General features: G+C 37.9%; 1 protein-coding gene across 1 annotated transcript; it reads left to right on the top strand.

Moving 5' to 3' along the window:
- Nucleotides 1-149: 149 nt before the first annotated feature.
- Nucleotides 150-24,064, top strand: LOC139730819 (cytoplasmic dynein 1 intermediate chain 2-like). The gene is made up of 16 exons (XM_071641688.1): nucleotides 150-246; nucleotides 3,338-3,450; nucleotides 4,709-4,823; nucleotides 5,968-6,040; nucleotides 6,680-6,807; nucleotides 12,620-12,715; nucleotides 13,162-13,321; nucleotides 13,692-13,791; nucleotides 14,754-14,879; nucleotides 17,242-17,388; nucleotides 18,341-18,454; nucleotides 18,982-19,115; nucleotides 19,834-19,978; nucleotides 20,766-20,906; nucleotides 21,550-21,675; nucleotides 22,657-24,064. Exons 2-16 carry the CDS (start codon nucleotides 3,343-3,345, stop codon nucleotides 22,759-22,761), a joined length of 1,818 nt encoding a protein of 605 aa, XP_071497789.1. The 5' UTR covers nucleotides 150-246; nucleotides 3,338-3,342; the 3' UTR covers nucleotides 22,762-24,064.
- Nucleotides 24,065-27,602: the final 3,538 nt, after the last annotated feature.

Raw genomic sequence — 27,602 nt, 5'->3', positions numbered from 1 at the left:
CTCTAGTATATAAAAAACAAAAAACAGAAACATAAAACCATAACACAGACCTACGTGTTCGTGTTTACGTGTATATGAACGGAGAGGGCGTAGTGCAGTGAAAAGCTGAACTCGATCTCCGTACCACGTACACAGTGTACATATACACCGTAAGAAGCGTAATATACCTTGCATTGGAACCTGTGTGAAACCCCAAATCTACGAAGAGCAAAGAAATCCAAGAAACATTCGTGAAGCTGTAATCAGGTAGGAATTAGATATGAGGGAAAGTCTTAGGGGTAATAGAATATATGCCGTACGTGGTATATAGTGTAATTTGTAGTAAAGTACGCAAAGGCTGACGTTGTTTTACTCCTTTCAAAGGTCAAAACCATCTGGCGACCAACGCCTTTCTCCTGCTCCCAAAGCGATATGTGTACGCTCTAGATGCTTGTTGTGTGTGTAGAAAACTTGTCAATGCTGACACAGTAAGCAGTGTATGGGACTAAATCTACGTCTACATCGGTACTCAGCAAAGTCAAATTCTGGATATAAATAATGCTAAGGATGAAGCTCGAGTATGGTGGACGGTTGCGCAAATATTTAGGCGACATGATGGCGCAAGTAAACTAAAAGACTAACAGGTTAGAACCTAGAATCTATAGCTAAAAGTCATAGAAGGGACTAACTATACACAGCCCAGTCGCTGTACATGGTACGTCGCTTCGCATAGCGTAACAGCGTCTGGTCGGGCTAAGAAGAGACTAGCCTATCCGCCTAAACTCAGAGTCACACTCACAGTCACACGCAGCTGCTGTCGCGAAGTGACACTTTTACTCCTTCACGTCTACTAAACTTACTCCTTCGCAGACGTCGTTATTTTTCAGCGGTGGGTGTACGTTTCCTTCATGAATATCTTTATTAATCATGGAAAACTAAAATATAAGGAATCCCCGTAATCTATGATAATAATTCAATAACTAATTGGTATGCATATTTTTTTTAATTACGTCAAAAACCCACTGAAATCCGTCCTCAAAATTAGGTCTGTAAGCGTCCGTATTGCTTCACTCCTCATATTCATCTTCTGCGTGTTATTGAATGGCAATCACTCTCCTAAGGTCCTATACTACAACGTAGCTAGTCGGAGCGGAAGTGACGTCAAATCATGAGAGCAGCACGCGCGGAAATACATGTACGTAGAAGACGACAAGCTTTACGTAATACACAAAACGCACGGACGTACATAAAATGCTACCACGGTACCTCGGGTTGAGCATTCGTGGTAGTTCGTTGATTTTGTGAATCATCGCACAATCTACTCTGAAAAATTCAACAATAAGGTTTGGATACCAACAAAACACCAAATTCAACTCAACCATCAGCAAAATATGATATACATGTAGGTGGGTGGTATTACTGTTAAAATCAAACAAAATAAAAGACATTTTTTGTGGTCTTGCCGTCAAAAGTGACGGTCGTTTACAACGTTTAAACGCTAGTACATGTCAGACTGCTGTGCTTTGCACAGCTGTCTGTCAGGCAACTATCGGCCTAGACTTATTCAGTAACAATTTAATGTGTTACTGTTAGAATAGAGGTACGAGGTCTAGGATCTACATGTATATAATTTAGCAGCATAGGCGTGCTACCTCCGGCTTAAACTGCGACCAGCCCGAACGCTTTGCGTTATTCCCACAGTATAACTGTGTGAAGGAGCGCCCTGGGGTTACCTCCGGCTCTACTAATCTCTTTTAACTTTGCTCTTCATGTCAGGCCGGCTTTTAATAATACTGTTCATTTTAGTACAGTTCGGGATCACACTCCTCGCCTCGATCCTCGGGCAGCGGCAGTGAGTAAGTAGACATGTCTTCACACTGGACTCCAGTGTGAAGACATGTCTACTACCTGCAAACAATATTTCTGGTGCTACTTCCAGGTTTCATCTCATGTTTTCCTTGTTCTTTTTCTTTTTACAATGAATAAAGGGGGGGGGGGCGCCTGCCCGGTGCACCCCCGCTGCCTCTGGATCCGCCACTGTGAACAGTAGCAACAGTAGCCAGACATGAATAGCAAAACTAAAAAAGAAAGAAAAAAGATATTCAGATAAATAAGTAGGCACTGATGTAGTTTTGTACTCTCTAAATTTCCTTTGCCTAGCAAATAACCTGTCTAGACTCTAGATATGTAAATGTAGAGTCTAGAGTAGTTAGGTGTACAATTTTGTAAAGCCAGAAGGCAATTTAGACAGATGTAGAAGTCAGCACTATTGTAATTCTATGAAACTGTAATTACGTTTGTAGATTCTACCATAACCCATGTCTAAGTTTACAGATCTAGAACTCTAGTTCTACTATTCTAATCTATAACATTAGAAATATCAAATTTGTATGACTCCCACGAGAGTAGTAGGCCTCCCTCCTGACCTACACAGTACAACTTACAAGACTAGGACCGATGATCTACTGACTGAATTACAGTATGAACCACTCTTGCTTGTACATGTAACTAATGTGTTTCAAATCATGTTTACGAATCCAAGGCTACTACTTTAATGTTAAACATTCAACAAATTCCGTTCGTATTAAAGCTGTGATTACCACCATTACCACTGCTAAATGCAGAGATGCTAAGCCAAGGTCAGAGAGCAGCTAAGCGTAGGCGTGAAATATTGTGGTGCATTTTTATGTTTACCACTGCTCGGGGGAGAAAAGCATGGCAACCGAGCAGGCTGGTGGGAGGGGGATGGAACTTCAGCATTTTTAATCTGTAAGGTGTACATCATGCGATCTGGTGCATAGCAAATGTAATATTTGACTCGCTCTGATTAAAAAAGAAAAAAATTATTCCATTTTCTTTTCTGTTGAAAATTCATATTTTATTTTGTTTGTTTGCTTCTTGTTGTTGCTTTTTAGGGGGGGGGGGGTGAAGTGTGCGGAAAAGCTTTTCAGGCATGAGAGTGTAAAAAAGACCTGATGCATGAATCTCATGCCTAACATGTAAGACTTAATAGATCTGCAAATCTGATAATTCTTCAGATGAGCAAGTGGGTGATTAGTTTCAAAGTTTCCACAGCTTTTTTTTTCCCACTCACATAGGCACATGCACAGTCACCACCTATTTTGTTTCTTTTGTTGTTTTATTCTATTTTATTATTTATGTGTTTGTTTGTTTTTTACTAGACTCGGCGCTGTTTCTTCATGTTGTCTTGTCGAGTTAGGGTTTCTTAAAACTCATAAAATCATCTAAAGTGTATAAAATACATGTATCATGATTAGTTACAGCTCTGTTGTTTGCTCTGCGTGATTGTAAACTTATGTTGATTGTATCCAATTCTGTCATTTTGGTGTTCTTGCAGCCAAAATGTCTGACCGAACCAAGGTTACCAAGGCTGAACTGGAAAGAAAGAGACTTCGTCTCCAGCAGATCAGAGAGGACAAGAAACGTCGTGAGGAAGAAAAGAAGAAAGAGGTGTGACATTTATTTGCATGGATTTATAATCAAGGTGGCCATTCAAACTCTTTATGTGCCATGGTGGAAACCCCCTATATGCCACATTATTCTGAGACACCAACGTAGTCATGCTTTGAGAAAGCATTCAGTTAAAGTTGTAGAGAAAATGCCAAGCTTTGCTCTGATGAAAATTGTAAGACAAATTGATGACTGTTTTTCTTTGAAACGACCAAGAGCTATTTGTACATAACAGTAAAGGCATGACTTTTGCACACAAAACAGTGACAAAAACTTAGAATTTACACGCAAATCTATTTGAGAACACCGCTTGATAGTCAATCACCACATAAAATGCGAGCTTGATGTGAGACGAACAGAAGCTCAAGAAAAGCTTTCATTGTACTCTGGCATTTGGCGATTTATCGATCGGTTTCGGCGGGTTTGTGGGTTTGAACAGAATATGCGAAGTTGGCATGTCGTCGATTGAGTCGGACGTGCGAATGTTGCACATAAAGAGTTAAGGGAGCACTCTAGTGCTCTTTAGCAAACTATGTACCATGGGGCTGACAGCTTTGACAAACTTGTCAATGGACATGTAGTGAGCATAGATATCAATTAGTTTTCATGATTTGAGATTGCACAATTATAATAATTGTTAGATTATGAAATGATTGTAGTGTCTGGAGCATTCGTTGAATTCATTAAAGTAGTGAAACAGAGAGAGATATCTAATTTTTAGCACCATTTTCTCAGATTGTACTACTTTGGAAGAAAATACTGTACGATAGACCTACATGTCATAGTCTGCTGTAGACACAATTCTGAATCAAATACAAAATTCTACAACACATTCTTTTCTGTTTTGACTAGCTTTAATGGTAGAAGAAATTATGTCCTTGTACTTGTAAGGAAAGTTGAAACAAAATAATTTTAAAAGCCCAATGTTTTATAAAAAAATAAGTGATCATGCCAATCTATCACATCTGACAGGTATCTGCTTATTAGTATCTGGTGTACACTGTTGTGAACTATAAAATGAAGATACTCGCACACGTGTTATTTATGTACCAGGTGAGATCTTGTCTACCCATGTACAAGGCAGAAGAGAATTTTCAGGATGTGGTATTGAGAATAAAACAGAGCCATATTCATTTGAAATAATTGTAGGTTTTGTCATCTGAATTCCATGTGGCTTATAGCCACTCCGCTTTGAGTCACTTTGTGAGCAACATCTTTTATTCTGTTTGTGTTTTGTTTGATGTTTCATCCATTCAAGGCTCAAAATGCTGCCAAAGCAGCAGCTGCGGCATCCGCCGCGCCTCAGTCAGAGCTGGAGAAGAAGAGGAGAGATGCTGATGATATCCTGAAAGACCTTGATCTCCCTGAAGCGGGTAAGAATTCAAACTCCAGAGGTGCATCTAACATCTTGTTGCCTGCCTGGGAGAAGGTCCCTTGTAGGAAATTTCCCCCCAAAATCGAATTTTTGTTAATGACATAATTTGACAGAGTTTTGAATGCTCTTTCATATGATGCAATCATCATTTTTTCTTTTTGATTTTTTTTTTTTTTTTTTTTTTTAAGTCCACAAGACTTACGGCCCTTTTGCTAGGCAGGCAACAATTATTCTGCACCACTGATCTGTGTGTGAAAAAATGGACAGTTAATGAGTGGAATATGCAGAGCAAGTACAGCTGACTCATACAAGTCTGCACATTTCTTAACATCAAAATGTGTCTGATATTGAGGGGGTTGCATTGTCATTAATCAGTGTGCCTTTGTATCAGGTGTTTTGGAAGGCGTGATGGAAGTAGGCCTACAGTAATGTATGTATGTATGTATAGAAACCTGTTGGTGCTTGTAGTTGCAGGACATTGGTTATTTCAGATCTGCATGGGCGGCATATACAAGTTGACATATTTAAGCATCTTCATTGGGCTGCAGTGCTCAACTCGGATCCAAATTTTAGCTGTCATTACATTTGTAAATGTATCACTCTTTAGCCTGTGTGCACACTACCTATGCAAATTTGTGCATCATGCGAAGTTCTACTGGGTAATGGTAATTGATCTTTCAAGTAAGTCGAGCGGTGTGATTACAACAATTTTTGTTTTGTTGTAAAAAAAAAAGTAACAGAAGTTACATTCTGTAAATAAAAGATATTGTCTCTGCTCTAAACATTACTTCTTCCTTTGGAAATAGTTTAATTGAATTTCATAAATGATGTGAGCTTAACCAAGATGCTATAATGCCCAAGAAAGTTTGGCTGTGCCCAAATTTAGGCTAAATCACCTGGAACTATTAGAAAGAGATAATTTGTGGAATATTTAAGCTGTACCAGTAAATAAGATCATATCTATTGTCATCCACTGCGCTTAAAGGGTTTGAGGACAGCCGTATTTTGTACAGCTATGGAGGATTCACAGTAGATATTACTGAGTGAACTCTGCTTTTTCTGTAAGACTTGTATGTGAACAATGTCAGTGATAGAAGTTACATAACATCTTTGTTTTTTTTTATTCGCATCCTCTGTCACAGTTCCAACTCCAGCAGCTCCCTCAGACGAGGGTAAAACTCTGGATTCATCCGACGCAATCAAGCCAAAGCTCAGGTAATCTAAATGACTATTAAACTTGTTCCCAAGAGACATCTAGGGGTGCGTTCAAGTGCTCTAAAGCGAACCAAAGTGAACTGAACCAATGCGTACCGTACCGAACTGTGCCAGTTTTGGAGCGTTCGAGCACTCTGTCGAGAAAGGGTACCTCACAAGTTATTTTTAGAAAAGGTCACGCTTGTTTGTAGCAAGAATGTCATCCACCTGGCGCTTGAACTACTTACAGCTGTCCCGAACAAAGAGAATGATGTCTTTGCATTGTGATGTATTTGCATCAATGGAGGCAATCAGTGGAAGTGGATTCCCTTCATTTGTTTTGTGTCTGATTTTGATTAAATGGTGTGATGAGTAGTACTGTTGCTTTTTTAAGCTCAATGCAAAATGTCTGTCATCACATTGTTTTTCAAGATTTGTACATCTTGTTCAATTAAGGGAGGGATTGTTGGCCCCAAGAAATTAACACTCACATGGTTTCCCTTTCTTTACCTCATACATGCTTGGGGCAGCATCCTTTTATTGGAGCATTTACCTCAGTCAAAATGCTTGACTTGATATTATTTCTCCCAAGGCGATACAGGGACTTTTTCAGTTAAATTAATCAGTCGTCAATCTTTTTCTTTTCTTTTTTTCATACAGTGCTAGCCCCAGACACAGGACCAGCAAGCTGACAATGTCTGCCACGACCCAGGCTGGGTTTCCACCAAAGGAGATGGTGACCTACAGCAAAGAAACACAGACTCCGACAGAAACGGCAGATGATGAGGGTAAGTAGCCTCAGGTCACCTGTAGAGGGCGTGTTCCATGTCAATTGCCGATACGTTTCTTCCAGTAAGAGCAAGACCTGTCTCAGTTTCAGGAACTTTTCGATTTTGTTCATTTTGCAAATATGACTTCTAGTTTTCACTACAATGAGAGTACACCTATTTAAAACAGAAAATGACACACAAAAGCAAAACAAATTTTGTATCTATGCCATACTTTGGCTGAAGAGGTTAGAGAGTGATTGAATTGAGTTCGTTGAAAGAGGAAACTCTGAGCTCCAGGTATTTGTGATAATATTGCATGTTGTGAAATGTGCAATGTTAGTAGGTCTCAGTGATAATGATATCCCCATGAAGGGGCAGAGATTTTGCTTCTGTGATTTATGTCAGTACAAAATTTGTACTTGAATACTGCTCTTTCACAGAAAATGTGCAAGGAAGAAACCAGCATATTTATATCTGTTTGCAGCAGTATGGAATGATAAAGAATGTTGCTTCTTATGCAGGATTTTGTACAAGCACATTTTATGCTTACAAAACAAAACCTGAACTGATGCACTCTATCTTTGTCACACAAGTAGCCATTGATAATGATTATATTCATATCCATATCAAGTTTATAAGTGATGCCACTATGAGAATAAAATACTGCACACTCTACCCAGTGTGGTATATTAAAGCACTCAATTTCTTAACCAGAAGGGCAAATCTCCTTTAACTGTCCTTGTGCCAGTTGGACTCATGTATGTCTCTATTAAGAGGGACAACAAAGATATGATTGCAAAACAAAAGAAGGGGAATGCTGTTTGTTATTTGTAATGCAGTATACTTTGATTTTGCATAGCAAGCTGCAATGTCAGTTGATGTGTACCACAAATGGCACAATAAAGAGAAGTTCTGTGCAGCATAGCAACTGAATGTGATTTTGCACTGGATGCTATTTTATTTTTTTTTGCTGCTGCCTCGCCAAGCATCCAATATTATCGTGTGTTGTGCTCTGCTCTGTCTTCCTCCACTCCAAGTATTCACAGTTTTTTCTTTGAATAATATGAGCGTGATCTGTTTAGAAGCAGCATTTTAATATATAATATAACGACTTGATGTTGAGATGCAAAGCCATTGTAATCTATAACCGAATTCATGTGCCAATATTTATTTGCACTCTTATATCCTCATCCATTTTGCATGTAATGATGATTTGTGGATGATTTTCATTCTGTCCATGAAAGGACTTTTTGTATGACCACTCTTACTTGTGTCTAGCTTGATTTAATTCAGTTCCGTGCAAGGTTTATTCTCTATATGGATGCATTTCTTTTTCTCCTGTGTTGTATCCCTCTGTTTTCCCCTTCCCTAACACCCCTGTATTTATGACAATGGAATGCCCCGACAGGACACTCTGAAGGTAAAATGTCTTGTTGCTTGTTATGGGGGATGCCTCATCCTGTGCCCCCCACATAGACATGCTAGAATCCTGCCTTGACCATTTTTGCATCCCATGCATCTCAGTCAAGTGTGAAGTGCTTGAATTTGATGTCGTGCATTGTTTCAGTAGTGCTACATGCTTTTCACCCACTGTCTGTCTCTGTCTAGCATATAATCTAGGTGGAGGATGCAGCTATGGTCTTTACTGTCACGCTAAACGTCTGATGCTGCGAGACTATTGTCTTTGCTAAGCGATATGTCTGATGTGGTGAGACTACCAACAGTGGATGCGTGCGAAGCATCCACCACCTGTATCCACTTGTCTTGCTTTAATCGTTGTTTTCTTATTATCATCTCTGAATCTTTGTCAGTTTTTCGTGCAAAAACTGCCACTGATTCTTAGTCGATAATAAGAAAACAACGACTAAAGCAAGATGAGTGGATATAGACGGTGGATGCTCCAACTGTTCATAGTCTGGCCGCATCAGACGTATCGCTTAGCAAAGACAGAGTCTCACCGCATCAGACATTTAGGGTAACAGCAAAGACAATAGCTGCATCCTCTACCTAGATTGTAGGCTAGTCTCTGCCTTGTGTAGCTGTGTTTGTTCACTGCCAATCAAATTTCCCTAAGCCAAGGAAACAGGGAGTGTAATCCAGCGAAGGAGTGTGCTGTAGTGAGGCGCAGTGTTGTAGATGTTACAGATTAACACCTACTACCTTTTCATTTTTTCCCCCTTAATCTTTACTGTGATGCTAGTTCAAGCTGAATTAGGCCATATCATGCAGTACCCGAGAGAATGGAGTCTTTGTGGCAAAGCTTACTGTATTCCCCTGGAAATCACATGAGTATTTGTCCCACTGAAACATTTTGTTGTGGATTGAATAATGCCCTACTCTGTTCACGTTTTTAAAGTCCATTATGGCTTATTTACTTCATTGTGCAAGATACTTGTTAACATTCCCATAACAAAATATATTGCATTCCACAGTAGATGCTATGTGCATACATATTTGTACAGCAGAGCACTTAAAACATTTCATTCCCTTTAACAGTGCTTTATTTCAGCAATGATTTATAGCAGACAATTTCATAAAATTATTTCATATCATACCACAACATCAGGCAGCCATACAAGCAGAAGACTGACTTCTCTAGTCCTACGTACATGCAGGCACAGACCTATGAATCCACCAAAGGTCAAATGAATCCTTATGAGAATAATGGGAAAAACAAATTCAGAACTAGTCACAGATTAGGAATAGATAATGCCACACTACACTGAGAAATACAGGCAAGCACATTTTCTTCAGTATGAATTGTATTAACCGTGTTTAAAGGGATTCTGTGCTAAAGACATTGTGTCCGATGCATTACAACTGTGTTTGGAGAAGTTCTTAAATACAGCTAGAAACATATTTCATGGTATATTAACTGGTTGAATGGGTTTTATGGATACTAAGTTTATCAACACAGAACTATGATCATTTCTTTAATGTCTTTGTGTCATCGTACATGTCTCTTCTCAATCAGGCTCACATGTATATTATGCAATGGAAGTCAGCAAATCCGTATGTGCCTCCAATGATAGAAACAATTTTTTTCCCTTTCCTGAGGAAAGATGCAAGCCTTTTTTTTTCATAAACCATACTGTGGTGGCATCTATTAGCAGAAAATTTATTTCCGAAGCATTTGAGCCATATTGCAAATTTTCCAAATATGCAGAACAGTGTGATAAAAAGCCAAAACAGTAAAACACTTTGTATCATAAGCATTAAGAAAAACAGCATCACAGCTTTGTGAATTTTATAAAGTTGAAAAGAAGGATGGATCTTGTGGAGTTGAAAAAGAATATGAATTACATGCTGATCTATCTTAGATCTATTCATGCTGCAGTGTCTTCATCTAGAACTTATTCTGTCAATGTGAATTCCCCCAACCTAGTGCTGACTCACCAATAGTGGCCTAAGTCCTCTTGTGTTGTGTTGTGTTGTCGTTGTTGTTGTCATTGTTGTGTTTTCATCAGCAAGTGAATTCCTTCCTAACTTTTGCTAAGTAGAAAGTGCCTTGTGTTTTTTGTCTTTGGTTGTGTGCAAAGTAAAAGTGTCTTGTGAAATTTGTGAGCTAACAAATGGTGGCCTTCTTATAAGATAAAGACAGTTTTCGTGAGTAATTCCATGTCATGAGTAACTTACTCTATATTGCCACATCAGTCCCATCCCATCATTTTCAACAGACTGCACTCTTCTTCAGTTTGTTTCAGAATTGTTCAACTTTGAACATAATTATGGGTGTTTTCTCAATGCCCCCTACCATTTCGTATTCCATGAAACGTTATGTGTCCACCACTGACATGTAGTATATACCAAAACAAAGCTAATGATTGAAGTCTCGTACTGATATGTGCCCATGTCTTTCTCAAGGTAGCAATGTACTGTTCGTCAAAGAAAGGATTAAGGTGAAATTGTGAAATGTGCATTTGCTTGTGGCTTGTCACACTAGACTAGAAGAAACTTCTGCATTTAAATATGTACATCCCTGCACCTTCTCATCTCTGCTATGATGCTATGTGATTGTAGACCAGTTTGGCTTCCCTTTAATCTTTAATGTGCCCATCGAGTCTTCCATTAGTACCGATGTGTTAATTTCCCACTGCTACATTTTAATTGGAGGCTTCAAAGTAGTAACAAGGGGGGGGGGGGGAACAAACCTTTTGCAGCAAAGAACCCTAAATAGAACAGTCGTTGACTGTAGCAGCACATGTCGGGAACAGGCAAGTATACCTGTTGTTGGAATGCTGGAGGATCGCCAAATTGATTGAGTCAGCCAGTGTTACATACACTGCAGTCTGCACAGATTAATAAGCATAGACAGTGGATGCATATTAATTGTGAGAAAATGTGTGAAAAGCACCCTGCAATGCGCTGGTAAACATGAATATGGCACTCTCTCTGAAGTTTAAGAAGCAAAAATGAATGTGGCAAATTGAAGATTAAATGTGGATGAATATGGCACTCTCTGAAGTATAAAAGCAAAGATGAATGTGGCATATTAAAGATTAAATGTGAAGCCAGTCTGTACACCTAGATTTCCTCAGACTTTGATGCCAAACTTAAGTGCTTAGTTCAAGTGTTTGTCAACAATAGTTCAGATTAGACTCAAGCAATATTTCCCATAAAAGTGACATGATGAATGGGTGTCCTGTTTACATTGTTGGCTTGGTGACCCTTGTAAAATGTTTCCTTTAATAAGCTTAGTACATTGCAAAATCTCATTCAAAGAGTGTTCAATTCTCAATTATGATTAAAAGGGAACTATCAATTTGTCATTAGTGGTTTATATCTTTATCATGAAGTGCAAAAAAGCTTACTGCATGTCAGAGTCCATGATCTGACATGATAGAGACCAACCAAGAGGGATTTGATAGATATACTTGCCAGATTGCACATATTAAACAAACACCTGTCAGATCAACTATACCAGAAATATATATAAGTAAGTATGGAAAAGAAAAAAAAAAAATGATAGAAAGACAGACAGACAGACAGACAGACAGACAGATACATCAATAGAAGGAGAAATTTAATGTATAAATTAGTGCATAATTAGTATTATTCTGTTGATATTAAAAAGAAGCTGGCTTGAGAAATTTTGACCAATGTGCATTATTGCTATTAATGTAAAACACTACTTCATTCTTTTTATAAGACATCTACCTCACTGATGCTTTATAGTCTAGTGTGTAGTGCATGTTCATCCCAAGTAATGCTTGTACTACTTGATAGTAATGTGTTACATAAGTCACACAAGGCGGAGAGACCCAGGACGCCATGAATACCAGTACATTTTCCTTAAAGGGGATGGCTAGTAACCGATCAATGGGAATCAGTGGGAATGCTGAGGGATGATTGTTCCAATCCTTGTGGGATTCTTTTAAGAGTACATTATATATCTACTGTTGTGTGAAAATTATTTGCTTCAGAATGGTCTCATATTCAAGTAATGTGCAGATTAATGCCCCGTCACTGACCAGACACGCTAACCTGGAAACATTAAACTGCACATTACTTGAATATGAGACCATTCTAAAGCACATAATTTTCACACAACAATAGATATATAATGTACTCTTAAATGAATCCCACAGGGATTGGAACAATCATCCTCCAGCATTCCCACTGATTCCCACTGATCAGTTACTAGCCATCCCCTTTAAGATGGGCAAACACTTAATATTTACTGAATTATATTGAAGTCTGACAAGTATCACACTTGTATGTCTATGGATAGATGAAATTACCTGTCAAAATGCTTCCTTTTATAAGAATATGATTACCTCTTTGCCAGTATCTGATACACCATATATACATATTAACTCTTTTCTTTCAGATGAGGATGAACCCAGGTCAGAGCAAGCTGCCCCACCCGTTCAACCTGTGCCAGAGACACCGGTCCCTGAGGAAAAGGAAGAAGAAAAACCAGAAGGTGTGAAAGTGCTGAAGTACTTTTGTCTGTGTTCAAGTTTGTTTTTGTATATTTATGCACCTGTGATATACCTATTCCTCTCTTCATGTTTACCTACATTTTTTTTAATTGTCATAATACATAACTCATGACTTTATGATAAGCTTATCACTTAAATAGTATTGATAGCACATTACATATGGCATTATCTGTAAGTTCTTATCTGTACAGTACCACTTCCATCAGACATGTTTTATTTTTCGACTGCCTCTATGCAATCTGTATTGTCTATTTGTTTCTGTAGGGAGATGATTGTGACTATCTTTTAAGAGATTTTATCTCTTAAAATTAGCAAAATAAAAGAGAGAAGAATGTAAATGAATGATGCTCCATACCATGTCACTGATGAGGGGATTACATGTCACCACTCATCCCTTTTGATATTTGTCGTCATTCGTGACACTCAGCGCCCAAAGAATTGACGGAGGAGGAAAAGCAAAAGATTGAGAGCTCAGAGGACTTCCGGATCTTTGTGGAGAACACTGCCAGACTGCTTGAAAGGGCCCTGGCAGAAAATGTGGACATCTTCTTCGATTACAGTGGCAAGGGGGACGGTGAAGGAGAAGGGTAAGGGCAGTGTTAGGTATGATTTTTGCTTGAAGTCAGATAGTTGGAGTAATGTCTCCATTTGTCTAAAATATTAGCATGACTCATCCATTTTTGAGCCTGCGTCAGCAATGAAAAAATATTGCGTCCCATGACACAGATACATTTGATTTCACCTCGATGAGTGTTCATCCCTAACTTTTTCTCTTGGACAGGGATTACATTTCCTTGTCAATCACAAATTCAACTGCCCCTGAAATTGTCCTACAAGTCCCAATTCGCAAAATATTATACTCGCCAAATAAATGCCACAGACATTACCTACCCATCTGAACGTCAAAAATGCATCACTGTGTGAGAGCTCCGCATTGTTTATTTTCTCCTTTCGCAGGGACAAGGATGCTGGAGCCAATTTGTCCTTGAACCGGGCATTCTTTGATGACCGCTGGTCCCGTCACAGGGTGGTCACCTGTCTCGATTGGTCCCATCAGGTGGGCATTTTGATAGACTGATTGCATTCTTCAGCTGTGAATATGAGTATCACTGTTTCAGTGCCCATGATCGTGTCACACAGGCTGTCAGTTACTGCCTGTTTTGTTATTGCATCATACAATTGTACTGAGAAATCTGATATTGGATGGAACCAAATACAGCCCCATTCTGTGCCTTGCTCTGTGTCCTGTGAATAAATACCTTCAAAGCTCCATCAAATATTTGTTCTACCTCAGCAGTATTTTGGAGTTCTTCCAAGCATACAGAAAGGGAAGAGGAAATGCTCATATATAACTGTAGTGATAATGCTAGAAACACACAATGATCATAAATTACTAGAGTATGCATACTTTGCTACCTTGGCAAGGACTTGAATTACAGCCAGTACAGCAAAGATGACCGACAAAAGTGATGTAAAATTGCAACATGGTATATGTACATGTACACCCACTTGATTCCTCAGTTTAGTGCTGATGAAACCAAATTTGGGTACAAGTGAAAGGAATGTTATGCCTAAAAAGCACTTACTTTATATGATGCATATCTGCACCTTATCATGCAAAATCCAACAGATCAGAGTATCAGATATTGAACTCACTGCAATAGAACCAGAATAATTGCAACTGACATCGCAGTTTCTAAAAACCCTGAAAACTTTTTGGTAATTAATATAACAGTTCTCATTATGCTATTTAAAGTTACTGTCATAGTTAGACTTTATCAAAACCTAAAACAGCCATAATAGAGATTGAACTAATCTTTCTTGTCTATGAGCTGGCACAGGTGTCAACTAGTCTGTTTTTCCTGAAATTGGATATGAAAGGCTTAATATATGCAATTTTTTTGTTATTAAAAATTGGATTTTGCCTTCAAAATATATGTGTATATTTAACTATGCTTAAATATGTTTTGTATACCCAAATTTTTGCATTGATACATGACTGAATTTTCCATAACACAGTATCCTGAGCTGTTGGTAGCATCCTACAACAATAACGATGAGTCTCCCCATGAGCCTGATGGTGTGGCTCTAATATGGAACATGAAGTACAAGAAGGAGTCTCCGGAATACATCTTTCATTGCCAGGTAAATGTTGAATGCAAACATTTCAGTTTTGTATTCCATCCTCTAAATGAACATTATATTGGTGAAGATTGCAACTGACCCAATGATGTCAAAGGTCACCCAGCTGGAGATGTTGTTGATGCTTACTCTACCAGCTTTCTTCATTTCTTATGCTGCTTCTCATTTTATTTTTATGCCTCCGCCACGAAGTGGTGCCGGAGGCATTATGTTTTCGGGTTGTCCGTCCGTCCGTCCGTCCGTCCGTCCGTACGTCCCTCCTTCCGTCCGTCCGTCCTTCCGTCCGTCCGTAATAAATTTTGTGGACAGGGTAACTATCAAAATCTTTTAAGGTATCCTAATGAAACCTGGCATGTATGTGTAGTAGGGGGTGAAGTTGTGCCTATCAACTTTTGGGTGCACATGGTCAAGGTCAAAGGTCAAAGGTCAAGGTCAAATACATAAAATTTCACTATTTCCTCCATATCTATGCAATGCCTGAAGATATTTTCTTGAAACTTAGTGTATACATGTATTACCCAATTAAGATTCTCTGGTGAAAGTTTCAGGTCATGAGGTCAAAGGTCAAAGGTCAAAAGGTCAAGTTAATATATTAAAACTTCGCTTTTTTCTCCGTACCTTGGAAATTGTTCAAGGTATCTTCATGGAACATAGTATATATATACATGTACTGACTGGCAGTTATTATCTGAGAGAATCTAGGGTTCATAGGGTCAAAGGTCAGGGGTCAAAGGTCAAGTGCAACACTTCAAATTTTTACTATTTCCCTCATATATATGTAATGCCAGTAAATTTTTTTTTAACGCTTGGTTTATTCATGTATAACCTTATATAGATTATCTGGAAATTTTCTTTTTCTCTCTTTTTTTTTTTGGGGGGGGGGGTTTGCCTCAAAGGTCAAAAGGTCAAAGATCAAGGGAAAGTGCTGAACTAACTTTTTCCTCCATATCTCAGAAGTGGCTTAAGTTATCTTGAAACTTACTACATATTTATGCATGTTCTGCCTGACAGTGATTATCCTATGAATTTTAGGGTCAAAGGCCAAAAGAAAATGGTAACAGTGTACTTTTCAATACAGAAATTACACTTTTTCTCCATACCTTGAAAATTACAGTATTCATACACTTATGAATGGGTGAAAGTCAAGTTAAAGTCCTTGAATCCCCCAATACATGCTCTCCTATTCATCTAATTAAACCTAGGTAAAGGAAGGTGAACATTCAACACATTTGTGACAAACATGTAATTTCAATATTTTGCCAATATTGTGAAAATGTAATTATACATTGTCCACATGTACTATAGACCTATTAGGAGAATCATGCATTATGGCGGAGGCATAGCAGTCGCCTTAGCGACATTTCTAGTTTCAACTTCACTTTGGACTGAAAACGTTTTTCAATCGTATAGTGGAACCTTGTTGTAATAGTTGGATATAACAAAATCTTTGTCTAACAAAGTGATTTTGCGGGTTCCAACTCTTTATATTTCTTTGTTTTGGTATCCTGATGTTGTGAAATACTCCTGTTCCTTTGCTATTGATTTCCCAATTATGGAAGAGTTTTTGTCAAAGAATCAAATAAAGGCTGCATGCTTCAAAGTCTTTGTCCAAACATTTTCGCTCTTGAATCATATTCTTATCATTGTGGAAGGCACTCAAAGGGAATATGACAAGAAAGGAGATGTACCTCTCCATGATGATGTTTTCATTTATCCTGTTTCCTAGCTTGATACTGTATACGCCGTTGTTTTCGCGAGGGTTTAATTTTCGCGAATTTTGCGAATTGCAGTTGGATCGCGAATTTAACAACACGCGAAATTGTCTCCATGCGCTTTGTTGATAGAGCATTAACGTAAGTGTCGGCGTCGATTCGCGAAAACAACACCTCACGAAAGTGACTATGACCTCGTCATTCGCAAAAATATCTGTACGCGAAAATAACGGCGTATACAGTATACAGTGCACTCCCGTTTTAACAAGCACAGTTATAACGAAATTCTTGAGTCACGTCACAATGAAGTAAAAACTCAAGTCCCAATATTATAATTTATATATCTTGGCTCCATCGGAAATTCGTTACAGTGAAAGAAAACTGCCAGTCCTGGAGGACTTTGCTTTAAGTGGCATCAAGATAACATGCAAGAAGAGCAGTGAGAAATGTATGCTGAGAGGAGTAAAATTAAAACTGAAAGTGTCAAGGCACACATTATACCCTCACAAACAATGAATGAGCTATAAATATTGTATCATAATCCTCTTGCTTCCATTAGCTCCCCCCCCCCCCACACCAACTTGCTCCTGTGATAGAGGGCTCTCTCACAGACTTTCTTCCTCGCATCTGTTTAATTTTGTGTCTCTTCTCAGTCTGCTGTGATGTCAGCTGGCTTTGCAAACTTCCACCCCAACCTGGTGATCGGAGGGACGTACTCTGGCCAGATCGTCCTGTGGGATAATCGCAGCTCTAAGCGAACTCCGGTTCAGAGGACCCCACTGTCAGCTGCTGCCCACACGGTGAGACCATGCTTGTTTCTTCACTCTTTCTAAAATTGATATAGGCCGTATGTAACAATAATTAAAAGTTGATGTCCCTTAACTGCACAGTCCTACATGCTATCATTGTCTCTGAAACTGGATAAAACTAAAAGCTAAGGAAGTCTTCCAAAAATGCTTCAAAGAAGTGAAAATCTGTATAAGATCAGGTTTATCATACTCCATTTTCCCCACAAGCAGTAAAGTATTGAAATAAACTGCCCTTGACTTGTTAAATGGCATAGTTGTACTTGCTCACAGATACTGTCTCAATGTAATTTTCAAAATCCTTTTTTTTTTCTCCAAATAGTAAACATTATTGCATAACTCAGTCAGCATAATGTGACAATATTTGGAAATTGAGTCAACAGAACTCTAAAAAAAAAGTTTATGTGTAATAAGCTTTCACAAAATGGTTTAGTCAATTTTTAGCTATAGGCTAAGACTTATATTAACCCATTGAGGATGGACTGATTTTGCTACAACACACATTTCCCATAGACACTTGCCTGAGTATACTGGGGACTCGTCCTCAACGGGTTAAATACCTGTAATCTAATGTCATATTTCTTTGCTGAGCAATATTTTTTTTTTCATGTGCTGTGAGACCAGCCCAATTATTGCATAATGTTCAATACTGTTCTTTGCAGACCCTCATTCAAACATGATAAAAGTGATATCATTGGCTTTTCGTAACTATGTGTTCCTACATGTATATGTGTCTGTAAATCCAAATAGTATAGCCAGCATAATCAAATGAACAGTGAAATAGTGATTCATCTTTTATTTCCTGTATATCTGAGTATATGTAAATCAATCCACAATATATGTAAGTATTAAATCACCCTTACCAAAATTGTCACTTTCATAATTTCCATCTTTGTAAAATGAAGTTGCCATTCATCAAAATCTCTGCCTGTCACTTCCTCCCCAGCACCCAGTGTACTGTGTGAATGTGGTTGGGACTCAGAATGCTCACAACCTAATCAGCATCTCAACTGATGGCAAGATGTGTTCATGGAGTCTGGACATGCTGTCTCAGCCACAGGTAGGTTCACTGATCTCAAGGTCATTCAAATTCAGGTCAATGAACCTGGCAGGTCATTGAATCTATCATGTGAATTGAAAAGCCTTTTTGAGTCTTAGTCGTAAAGATCTTGTTTCCGATGAAATCTTTGTACTTTTTATGTTTCAGAGGAATTAGCATTTAACTGTGGATGCTGTATGGGTGTGAACTTTCTTCGTTAAAGTCAAGGTACCTGGGTAAACAGTAAAGCTTTGTTTTGAAAATCCTTTTTTGTATACAGGAGCAAGGCATATATTAAAGAATTGATATGAGAACACTGTAAGATTACTCTCTATTTTACCATGATATACCTTCGAGACTGATTTTAAGAAATTCAAGGAGAGCTACTCATGATTCATTATCTTGGGAATTTTTGTAAAATGAAAGGTTAGGTGTATATGCATCCTTTTATTTAGGGACATGTCAAGTGTGCACTGTACTCTATGAAAATACATGAATTGAATTAAATATCCCATCCATTTGGATTTTATTTGTGCTCGGCCTCACAGGACAGTATGGAGTTGAAGCACAAGCAGTCCAAGTCTGTGGCTGTCATGAGTATGACCTTCCCTAGCAACGACGTCAACAACTTCGTGGTTGGCAGTGAGGATGGGGCTGTGTACACGGCCAGCAGGCATGGAAGGTATCACATGACCACAATGTTTTAGAGTACCAAAGTGATGATGTCATAGTCTTTTGTTATAGCTTGGGTTGGAACCATATGTGAGCATGGTTAGCAACAATACGTGTTCACAGATATTTGGACCACGTGGGGTTGTTTAGAACCAGTTACCATGGTGATAAGTGGCTGTGACATCACACTTTGGTACTCTATACTCAGTAACCTAGCATATTGTATGAAAGCAAGCAGTGTATTGAGCATTAAAATTTGCACCTGCCAAAGAATAAACTCCATTCATGTGTCAGCAAAGCAGTGACGCCGTGATTTTACAAGCTGAAGAATTATTGTACTGTTACATTTTTAATCAGAAAAATAATTTATATAATGTGTGAACACGAGATATGTTTACAAGGGAGACTAATGATGTATGTTACAGATAAAGAGAATGACAGTGGCTATTTACACAGTGTGGTAAGTGGTTGTGTTTGTTTGTTTTTTTTTGGGGGGGGGAGGATTTCAATTTAAAGAGCTTTTCAAATGTATGGTGGGGCTAAACTTAACTCAGTTCTATCAAAATGTTGTTGGAATTGATACATCTTTTAGGTAACAAGTCCACAAGATATTAGCTCACAGTAAAACAAGATGTGTCATGTATTTGACGTTCTATCAGGAAAATAGATCTGCCGATGAGATGTATGAAGCACAAATTATACACAGTGCCACGTACTTGTCATTTCAGCAAAGCGGGAATCAATGAGGCTTACGAGGCACACCAGGGTCCCGTGACGGGAATCGATTGCCACCATGTACCGGGTCAGCTGGACTTCTCCCATCTCTTCCTCTCATCCTCCTTTGACTGGACAATCAAGCTGTGGAGCATGAAGGTAGATACCTGGGCACCATTTCATGAAAGTTGTCAGTCTCTGACTTCAGTAAAATCCTAGGTTTTGATTGGCTGAGAAGCTCTGGTGTCTGACTGTTACCATGGTGATTGTCAGTAACTGACAACTTGTCAGGGCTGACAACTTTTATGAAACGGTGCCCGGAAGGAGGGAGGTTAAACTCTGTAAAAGCTGTTATTCTCATGTAGGTTTAATTTTTGTGAATTTTGCATATCACCGTTGAGCTGAGAATTTAAAAAAAAAAATACAAAAAAAAGTATGAGAAAATGTTGTCATGTACAGTAAAGTCGCTTAGCCTTGGTGTCAAATTGAGAAAACAACATCTTGTGTAAGTGTCTATGACCTCCTCTTTCATGAAAATATCTGCATGCGAAAATAACAGTTTTCACAGTAACAACAAGAACATGCAGGTCTGTGTAACTCTGAACAGAGTTTAATGAAAAAGTGAGAACAATATGAACATGTGAATATATCAATGAATGATATAATGTGGCAGTAAGTAGAGATAACACTATTTTGGCCAAGTCTGTGTAGGTATATTTCAATTCAGATTGGGCTAAAAATCAACATTGGATGATACTTGTTTATAACTTCCTGAGCTCTTTTACTGGCCTTCCTTCCAGATTCTCCCAAAAACTTTATCTTTTGTGTGTGTGTGTGTGTGTGTAAAGTTAGACAAAACCACTCACGTGTTACTTTGCCTTACTGTAGAAGTGGATATTTTTGCGTGACTAATTTTTCGCGCTTGTTTACTCCTATTTGTGTGCAGAAATCATCTCCTGTGTACTCATTTGAAGACAACAGCGACTACGTGTATGACGTCCAGTGGTCGCCCACCCACCCGGCTCTCTTTGCGGCCGTCGATGGCATGGGACGAGTGGACCTGTGGAATCTTAACAATGACACTGAGGTACAGCACTTATCTCTTTTCCAGTAGAATGACATGATTACACATGCTGAACGTTTACTCATCCTTATCTCAAATTCACACTATTCATTTCTAACGCAAGACAAATTACCATGAGCGGAATTCATGCAAACTATAGAATACAACCCAAGAAGAGATGTTTCAAAATAAAAAGCCAAACAGCAAACCTTTGTAAGTGCAAAAAAAAAAAAAAATATATATATATATATATATATGTATGTATCATTGTTTTGTTGTTACTACTAATAAGTACTGAGTCATTGTTTGTGGTGTATCATTTACATAATGAATACAGAAGAGGACAAGCATTTGAAAAACCAAGACCATGCTTGTAGGAGTGCACAATCTGAAGTTAGATAATGATTCATTCGCTAAAAGGTAGAAGAAAAAGCAACAATAAGATAACATAGCTGACATTGGGGTAAGATCATTGCAGATGTGAAGCAAGAATCAAAGAACTTCTGAATATATAAATGTAACATCACAAAAACTGTATCATTGTCAAGTGTTTCGGTTATATAATGCTATTTATACAAGTCCTCGGGGAAAACTCTTTCAAACTTATTGCTGCCACATGACAAGACATCATTGTCATATCTTGATTCGAACAAATTTGTCTTTATAGGTTCCCACAGCAAGTGTGACACTAGATGGTCTGCCTGCCGCCAACAAGGTCAAATGGGGTCACCAAGGCAACCAGATCGCTGTGGGCGATGCAGAGGGCAAGATATGGATCTACGATGTTGGAGAGGTGCGTTAAAGTCCTTCCTTGGTTTTTTTTTTTTTTTTTCATTTCTGTATGATTGGCTGTCAGGCAGTAGGTTGGTACTTGCATATCTCATCATATTCATTTTGCTTTCTTTTCCCCAATATATTTTGTGAAGGGCACAAGATTACTTCATGATGTTTCGAAGATTAGCATAACCTGATGAGGATGCCTTTGTATATCAGGTTGACCCATTTTGCATATCTTTGAAAAATGCATATCTCAAAAAAAAAAATCAGAAACAATGGCTTATCAGACTATTTCTTAATTCCACTTGTGGGGGCATGAAGATTAGTAGGTGGTGCAAATGATTTTTTCCCTCTATGGTAATATGTCTAAAATTAATTGCTTGAATTTACATTTCTTGTTTGGACTGATATGTAGCACATAGTTTGATAGAATATAAGTCCAGCGTATCTACATGGGTCTGCAGATCTTCTTTTTTCAGTTTTGGTGTATTTCATTTGTCATTACATCTACACCAATATTTGTTTTTATGTTTCATTTGAGTTCACTCCATTTGATAGATAACAATTCTTGTTCTTGTAAAAAATAATCAGTGTGAATGATGGAAGTATTCTATTCTATGTACAGAGCTGCCAAGTTCCCTGATTTTACAAGAGTCTTCCTAGAAAATGAAATATCTTCCTACATACTGAAAAAAGGAATATCAAAGCTGTGATTTGGGAATTAATATTGCTAATTGAGATGCATGTTATATACAAGTATATCTCTGAAAACTTTTTTTGACCCTCCATTTTGATGTGTGAATGTTAGCAGCTCTGCATATGATTTTAGCGCACAAGGTGAGCTTGTTTAACTCTCATTTCCCGTAGACACCTGTCCGAGTATACTCGGGATTCGTCTTCAGTGGGTTAATGTCCGGCTGGAAGGTAGCCTATCATATCTTTTAAAGTAGCCAAGGTAACATAGTCATGTTGATTCCTCCCCATGCCTTTCATGCAGAGTTTGGCTGTCCCACGCAGTGACGAGTGGTCCAAGTTTGTGCGCACGCTAGCAGATATCAGGGCCAACACGCAGACTGACACAGATGATGAGCCAACACGTTAACGGACAGGAATGCTAGTTAGCAATTAAAGGGGCGCACCGACACGCAAACGCCAAGAATCAAACAAGTTCATTCCCTCTACTTAATGTCTATGATGTCAAATTTGTAAGTCTTGCTGGAGCCTGGGCTTAATATGGTAAAGCTGTGCTGACAGTCTCCAGTTTTATGCTGAAGTAAAGTGAATGATGGTTGTTTGTTATTATTAATGCAGCAAATTTATAGATGCAATATGCTAAAATCTTGACTGTCTCAGAGAGTGAAAATAACTGCAGATCAACCATTGTCAGATAGAAGTTCTTTGTGGAGTTATGAGTGTAAGAGTCCGTGTACTTGAGTATGTAGACAAATTATCTGAACATTCATCACGACTGGAGAGATCAATTCTTTGCAAAGTGTGGGAATCATAAAACAGTGGTACTATGTAATTAGCCACACAAGCTACCTGAAAACTTTACCCCCAAATCTATGTATGAGGCATGGTAATCATTGAGCAAAGTTATGGCAGTGTGGAGTTATGTGAACTGGTCTGAGATTTTTCAAGTGCAGTAAGTCTGTTTGAAGAAGAGTATAGTTTGACATCACAGCATATTTATTTCTTGTAAATAAAACAAATGTTCTACCTGTGGATGTCTGTAGGGAACTGGTCTCACAAAAAAAAATTAGGTGTGAAGATAATATATGAGCAAATGGTTATTGATGCTACGTCCTTCATTATCTGATTTGAGTTACCTAGTTGTGTTTGAAAACATACTTTCTGGGGGTGAGGACCATTGTTAAATCAGGATATTGCATATTCCAGTAGTGAAGGGTTTTCTAATTTTTTTTTTCTGTCTCTCTCTCATTGAATTCAGTGTGAGTGTTTCCAAGGTTTATCAGCTTACTGATGACTTTTCATGCAAATACCATAGTACATGGATATTTTTAACCCACATTGATTAAAATCACATAATTTCTCAGACTGCCGTGCACTGTAAAAGCTGTTGTTTTTTTTTTTTTTTTGCGTACAGATATTTTCACAAATAAGGAGGCCACAGACATTATCACGACATGTTGTTTTCATGATTTGACACCAAGAGGATCATAAGTTCACTAATGCCTGTCTGTAAATACCATGCAATCAAGATCAGGTGGTTTTATTTGCGCATGTTGTTAAACTCATGGCCTAAAAGTGATTCGTGAAATTCACAAAAATTAAACCCTAGCAAAAATAACAGCTCTTACAGTACGATTCATAGTAGGATGACTTTAGTTGGCACATGTGCGTGCTGAAAGCCGTGAGTGGTACTTGTGATGCTTTTTATGCCGCTGGTAGGTCATGTTACATTACATGCCGTCAATCCCTCGTTTGAGGCGAGACCCCACTTCCACGAAGCTGATGGGGTGCTATACCTCGCTAAAGATTTTTCGTTTGGGAGTTGGGAGTCGAAGTATTTGTCCATTGCAAATTAACTTTCTGCTCAGGCGTGACAAACCTGGAGGCCAAGCCAGGGTTTAATGACTACAGCAGCTGTCGTATTACGTAAGAGCATGATAAGGATATCTGCCTGTGGCAGACCATTCAAAGTGAACTCAATTTTCTCTATCCTTTCTAAAGTTTTCAATTTTATAATCTATCGAGAAATTCTATGGTCATCCATTTTACATTTCGAACGAAAAAAATTGACCCGTAAATAACGATAATACAGGAATAAGAAGGAGAGCATTGCCAGTTTGCCGGTGCTGACAATGTGTAATGCACACGTACACACACGTACACACACACACGCACCATGGAGCTACATCCCATGCCAAAACCAAAACAATCTCCTTCTCTCGCGGGTTAATGCTTCTGTTTGTGTCAGAAAATGTGATAAGCTAAGGGATTTGACTACAATAAGACTGGAATACATCTGACAACTTGCAAGAGGTGTTTTAAAAGGTAGTGCAAGAGTTTGTGCTGTAATGATTTGTTGACAATGCTTTCTTGCCAGTTCATTTGATATCATTACATACAAACTTGACTGATATAGGCTTGTAAAGGTTAAGTTTCAGCTGCATGTTATATTACATTAAAAAAAAAATCCTAGTTGACAAATAATGACTAGCAAGCATGTGAGGTTGTAGGTTTGATAAGTTGAAATGTAATTTTTCCAGTGTATCAAAATGTTTTTATTATTTGTTTTAATGGGGTATGACTCAACAGGCTTATGATGAATTAGAAATGTAATATTAAGCATTAAAACATATTGCTAACTGACTGTGAGAGTGTGCTTTTTCTTCAAATACTCATAATATTAGTATTGCAAGTATATTATCTTTTTAGGGAAAATATGCAGCTCAGAAAAACAAACAAACAAACAAACAAACAAAAGCTTGACTTTCATTGCTGTTTCTTCTATTTTATTTACCGCTTTTATCAAAACTAAATCTCCTTCTGTTACATGTTTTCCTCTAATGCAAGGTAATTTATGATCAAATGGCAAATGTGAATTACATATATGGCACAAGCAAATATCTGTCAAGTTCTAGGATTCTTATTGCTCATGTCTTTGGCTATGATGTATGCAGTGCTTGCAGATTTACATTGTTCAAGTAGTTGTTAAAGGGACTGTACAGTACTGGTTTAGGTAGGGATTCATGTTTTGAACATTCCTAAGTGAGATAATGAAAAGCTTCTTATGAAATATGAAAGAGCATGTAATTTTAAGAAGGATTCAACGTTTATTTGATGAAAATTGGTTTTCAAATGGCTGAGATATCCAGAAATGTGCTAATAATAAAAGGCGACATGCCCCAACTTTATTAGTATCTCTTTGTTTCACCTTGTTTTTGGATATCTCAGCCATTTCAAAACCGATTTTCATCGATTAAACTTTTGATACCTCTTAGAATTGCATGCTCTTTGACCTCTCATAGAGTGGTTTCTGAATATCTCACAAAACGTTAAAAGCTAAATCTTCACCTCGACCAGAACTGTACACAAAGGGTGTGTACATTATTAGCACTTTTTTGGGATATCTCAGCCATTTGAAAACCAATTTTAATCAAATAAACGTTGAATCCTTCTTAAAATTACATGCTCTTTCAATTTTCATAAGAGGCTTTTCATTATCTCACTTAGGAATGTTCAAAACATGAATCCCTACCTCAACCAGTACTGTACAGTCCCTTTAAGGAAGTTCTTGCTCACTGTGACACAGTCTGTTTCTATAAGTGGTATAGATCCAAATGAACCTACAGCTGGTTTGATGCTAATTGTAAAATTGATCATGCATATAATGACATTATGAAGCCAGACAGATGGTACCAAAATTGATGAGAAAAATTCTCAGAGATTATCTGGCTGGTCTTTGCCCAAGATCAATTCATCAAATATGTCATTATGATCATAATTATGTTGATTACATGACACTTCCAGTATGTTATGTGATTTGCCTTTGGTATAGAGACCACTAATACACCATTTTTAATGCAGTTTGATGTAGAGCGCTGTTGGTATGTTTGGGTGATAACCATAAAGGTAGCCATGAATGAGTTGAAGAATGATGGAAGTATATCTACTTGCCCTGTTATACTCTGTTATTTTGCCACACATCTCGCGCCACAGTTAGACAGTAAAGCCTCCTTTTTGTGGTGCCTGTGTGGTTCAAAACATGTCTGCCCCCAATGCAGTGGATACTCCTAACATTACAGGTGAAATTATGACAACATTCTTTAATCAACATCTTGTTTAGTGGAGATGAAGATATTTCGAGATGATAGATATCAAGAACTTAATACCCCTTCCAACACTCGTATAACAATGCATCTTTTCTTTTAGTAATACATTAGATAATGTAATGTACATATAGGAATAGTGCTAACAAGTTATTGTAGGTAGTAGCTGAATGTAAAGATTTTATGTAGCCAGCTGTGCATGCATACTCACTGTGGGATTGTACCAAAAGTATGAAAACAAACAGTAAATAAATAATAAAAAATTGACATGAATGAGCAAGAAGTATTTGTCTCTCTCAAATTATTGCAGTATGATATGTGTTCATGAGATCACATTATTAATTGTACCTGTAAAGTTGTATGTCATTTACAATTGGCACAGCGAGCTTTAATAAACTACACCCTGTGCTTTAACTGGTGGTTTGTAGAGGTGATAAAGAGGCTTGTTAATAATTATGTTCTGTTCATTACCAAGAAGGCGGAGATAAAGGAGTTTGTGGAATGAGCGAAAATCGTTGTGCTTGGTTTTAAATCTTAGTTGGCTTGTTGGTTGCAGATTGATTGTTGACTTTGTTTTGTCCAAAAATAGGTCTAATTGTGTGTATTTTTTTTTTTGTTTTTGTAAGACTGGTAATTGTCAATATGTTACCCTTCGCTTTATAAGGCTGGGAAGTGTCTATGTTTAATTGTGCATTCTATCATTGTCAATCGTTATTTAGCACTTACAACTCGACCAAAAAAATAAAAGAATAAATGAATAAGTAAATTAAATATAGCCTACTACCATACAGAGTCTTGAATATAGAGAGGGGCATATTGCCAACAAAAACCACTTTAAGATATAAAATTCAACAATTTAATGTGACTTTTAATTAATCATGCACAAAAATGACCCACTTATCAAGGCAGTTTTAGTACCATGTATGCCACATAAGCCTATGCTTTGAGAAAGAAACTGAAATTCTCATACAAGTGAGTGCCATGATGACAGAACTACATTAATTTTTGTAGCCCTTGATAATTAAACTATAATTGCAGTTCATGCCATTCATGTTACTAATGTGTGAGTGAGTGTATTACGTTTGTATGTGTGCGTGTACATGTGCATGAATGTTAAATTGCACTTGTGATATGCTCAGCTCTCAGC

Source organism: Diadema antillarum, unplaced genomic scaffold (assembly GCF_040938485.1).
Source record: "Diadema antillarum isolate AM-2024a unplaced genomic scaffold, OU_Dant_1.0 seq00000338_RagTag, whole genome shotgun sequence".
Classification (NCBI taxonomy): Eukaryota; Metazoa; Echinodermata; class Echinoidea; order Diadematoida; family Diadematidae; genus Diadema; species Diadema antillarum.
Note: the sequence above shows the minus strand (reverse complement) of the source record. Positions and strands in the feature narration are given on the sequence as shown.

What these genes read in the sequence shown, in the direction of transcription:
- LOC139730819 (XM_071641688.1), top strand. Translation starts at nt 3,343, where the DNA reads ATGTCTGACCGAACCAAGGTTACCAAGGCTGAACTGGAAAGAAAGAGA. An exon ending in AGAAACGGCAGATGATGAGG is followed by an intron (nt 6,808 to 12,619) that starts GTAAGTAGCCTC and finishes CTTTTCTTTCAG; the next exon opens with ATGAGGATGAACCCAGGTCA. An exon ending in ACGGCCAGCAGGCATGGAAG is followed by an intron (nt 19,116 to 19,833) that starts GTATCACATGAC and finishes TTGTCATTTCAG; the next exon opens with CAAAGCGGGAATCAATGAGG.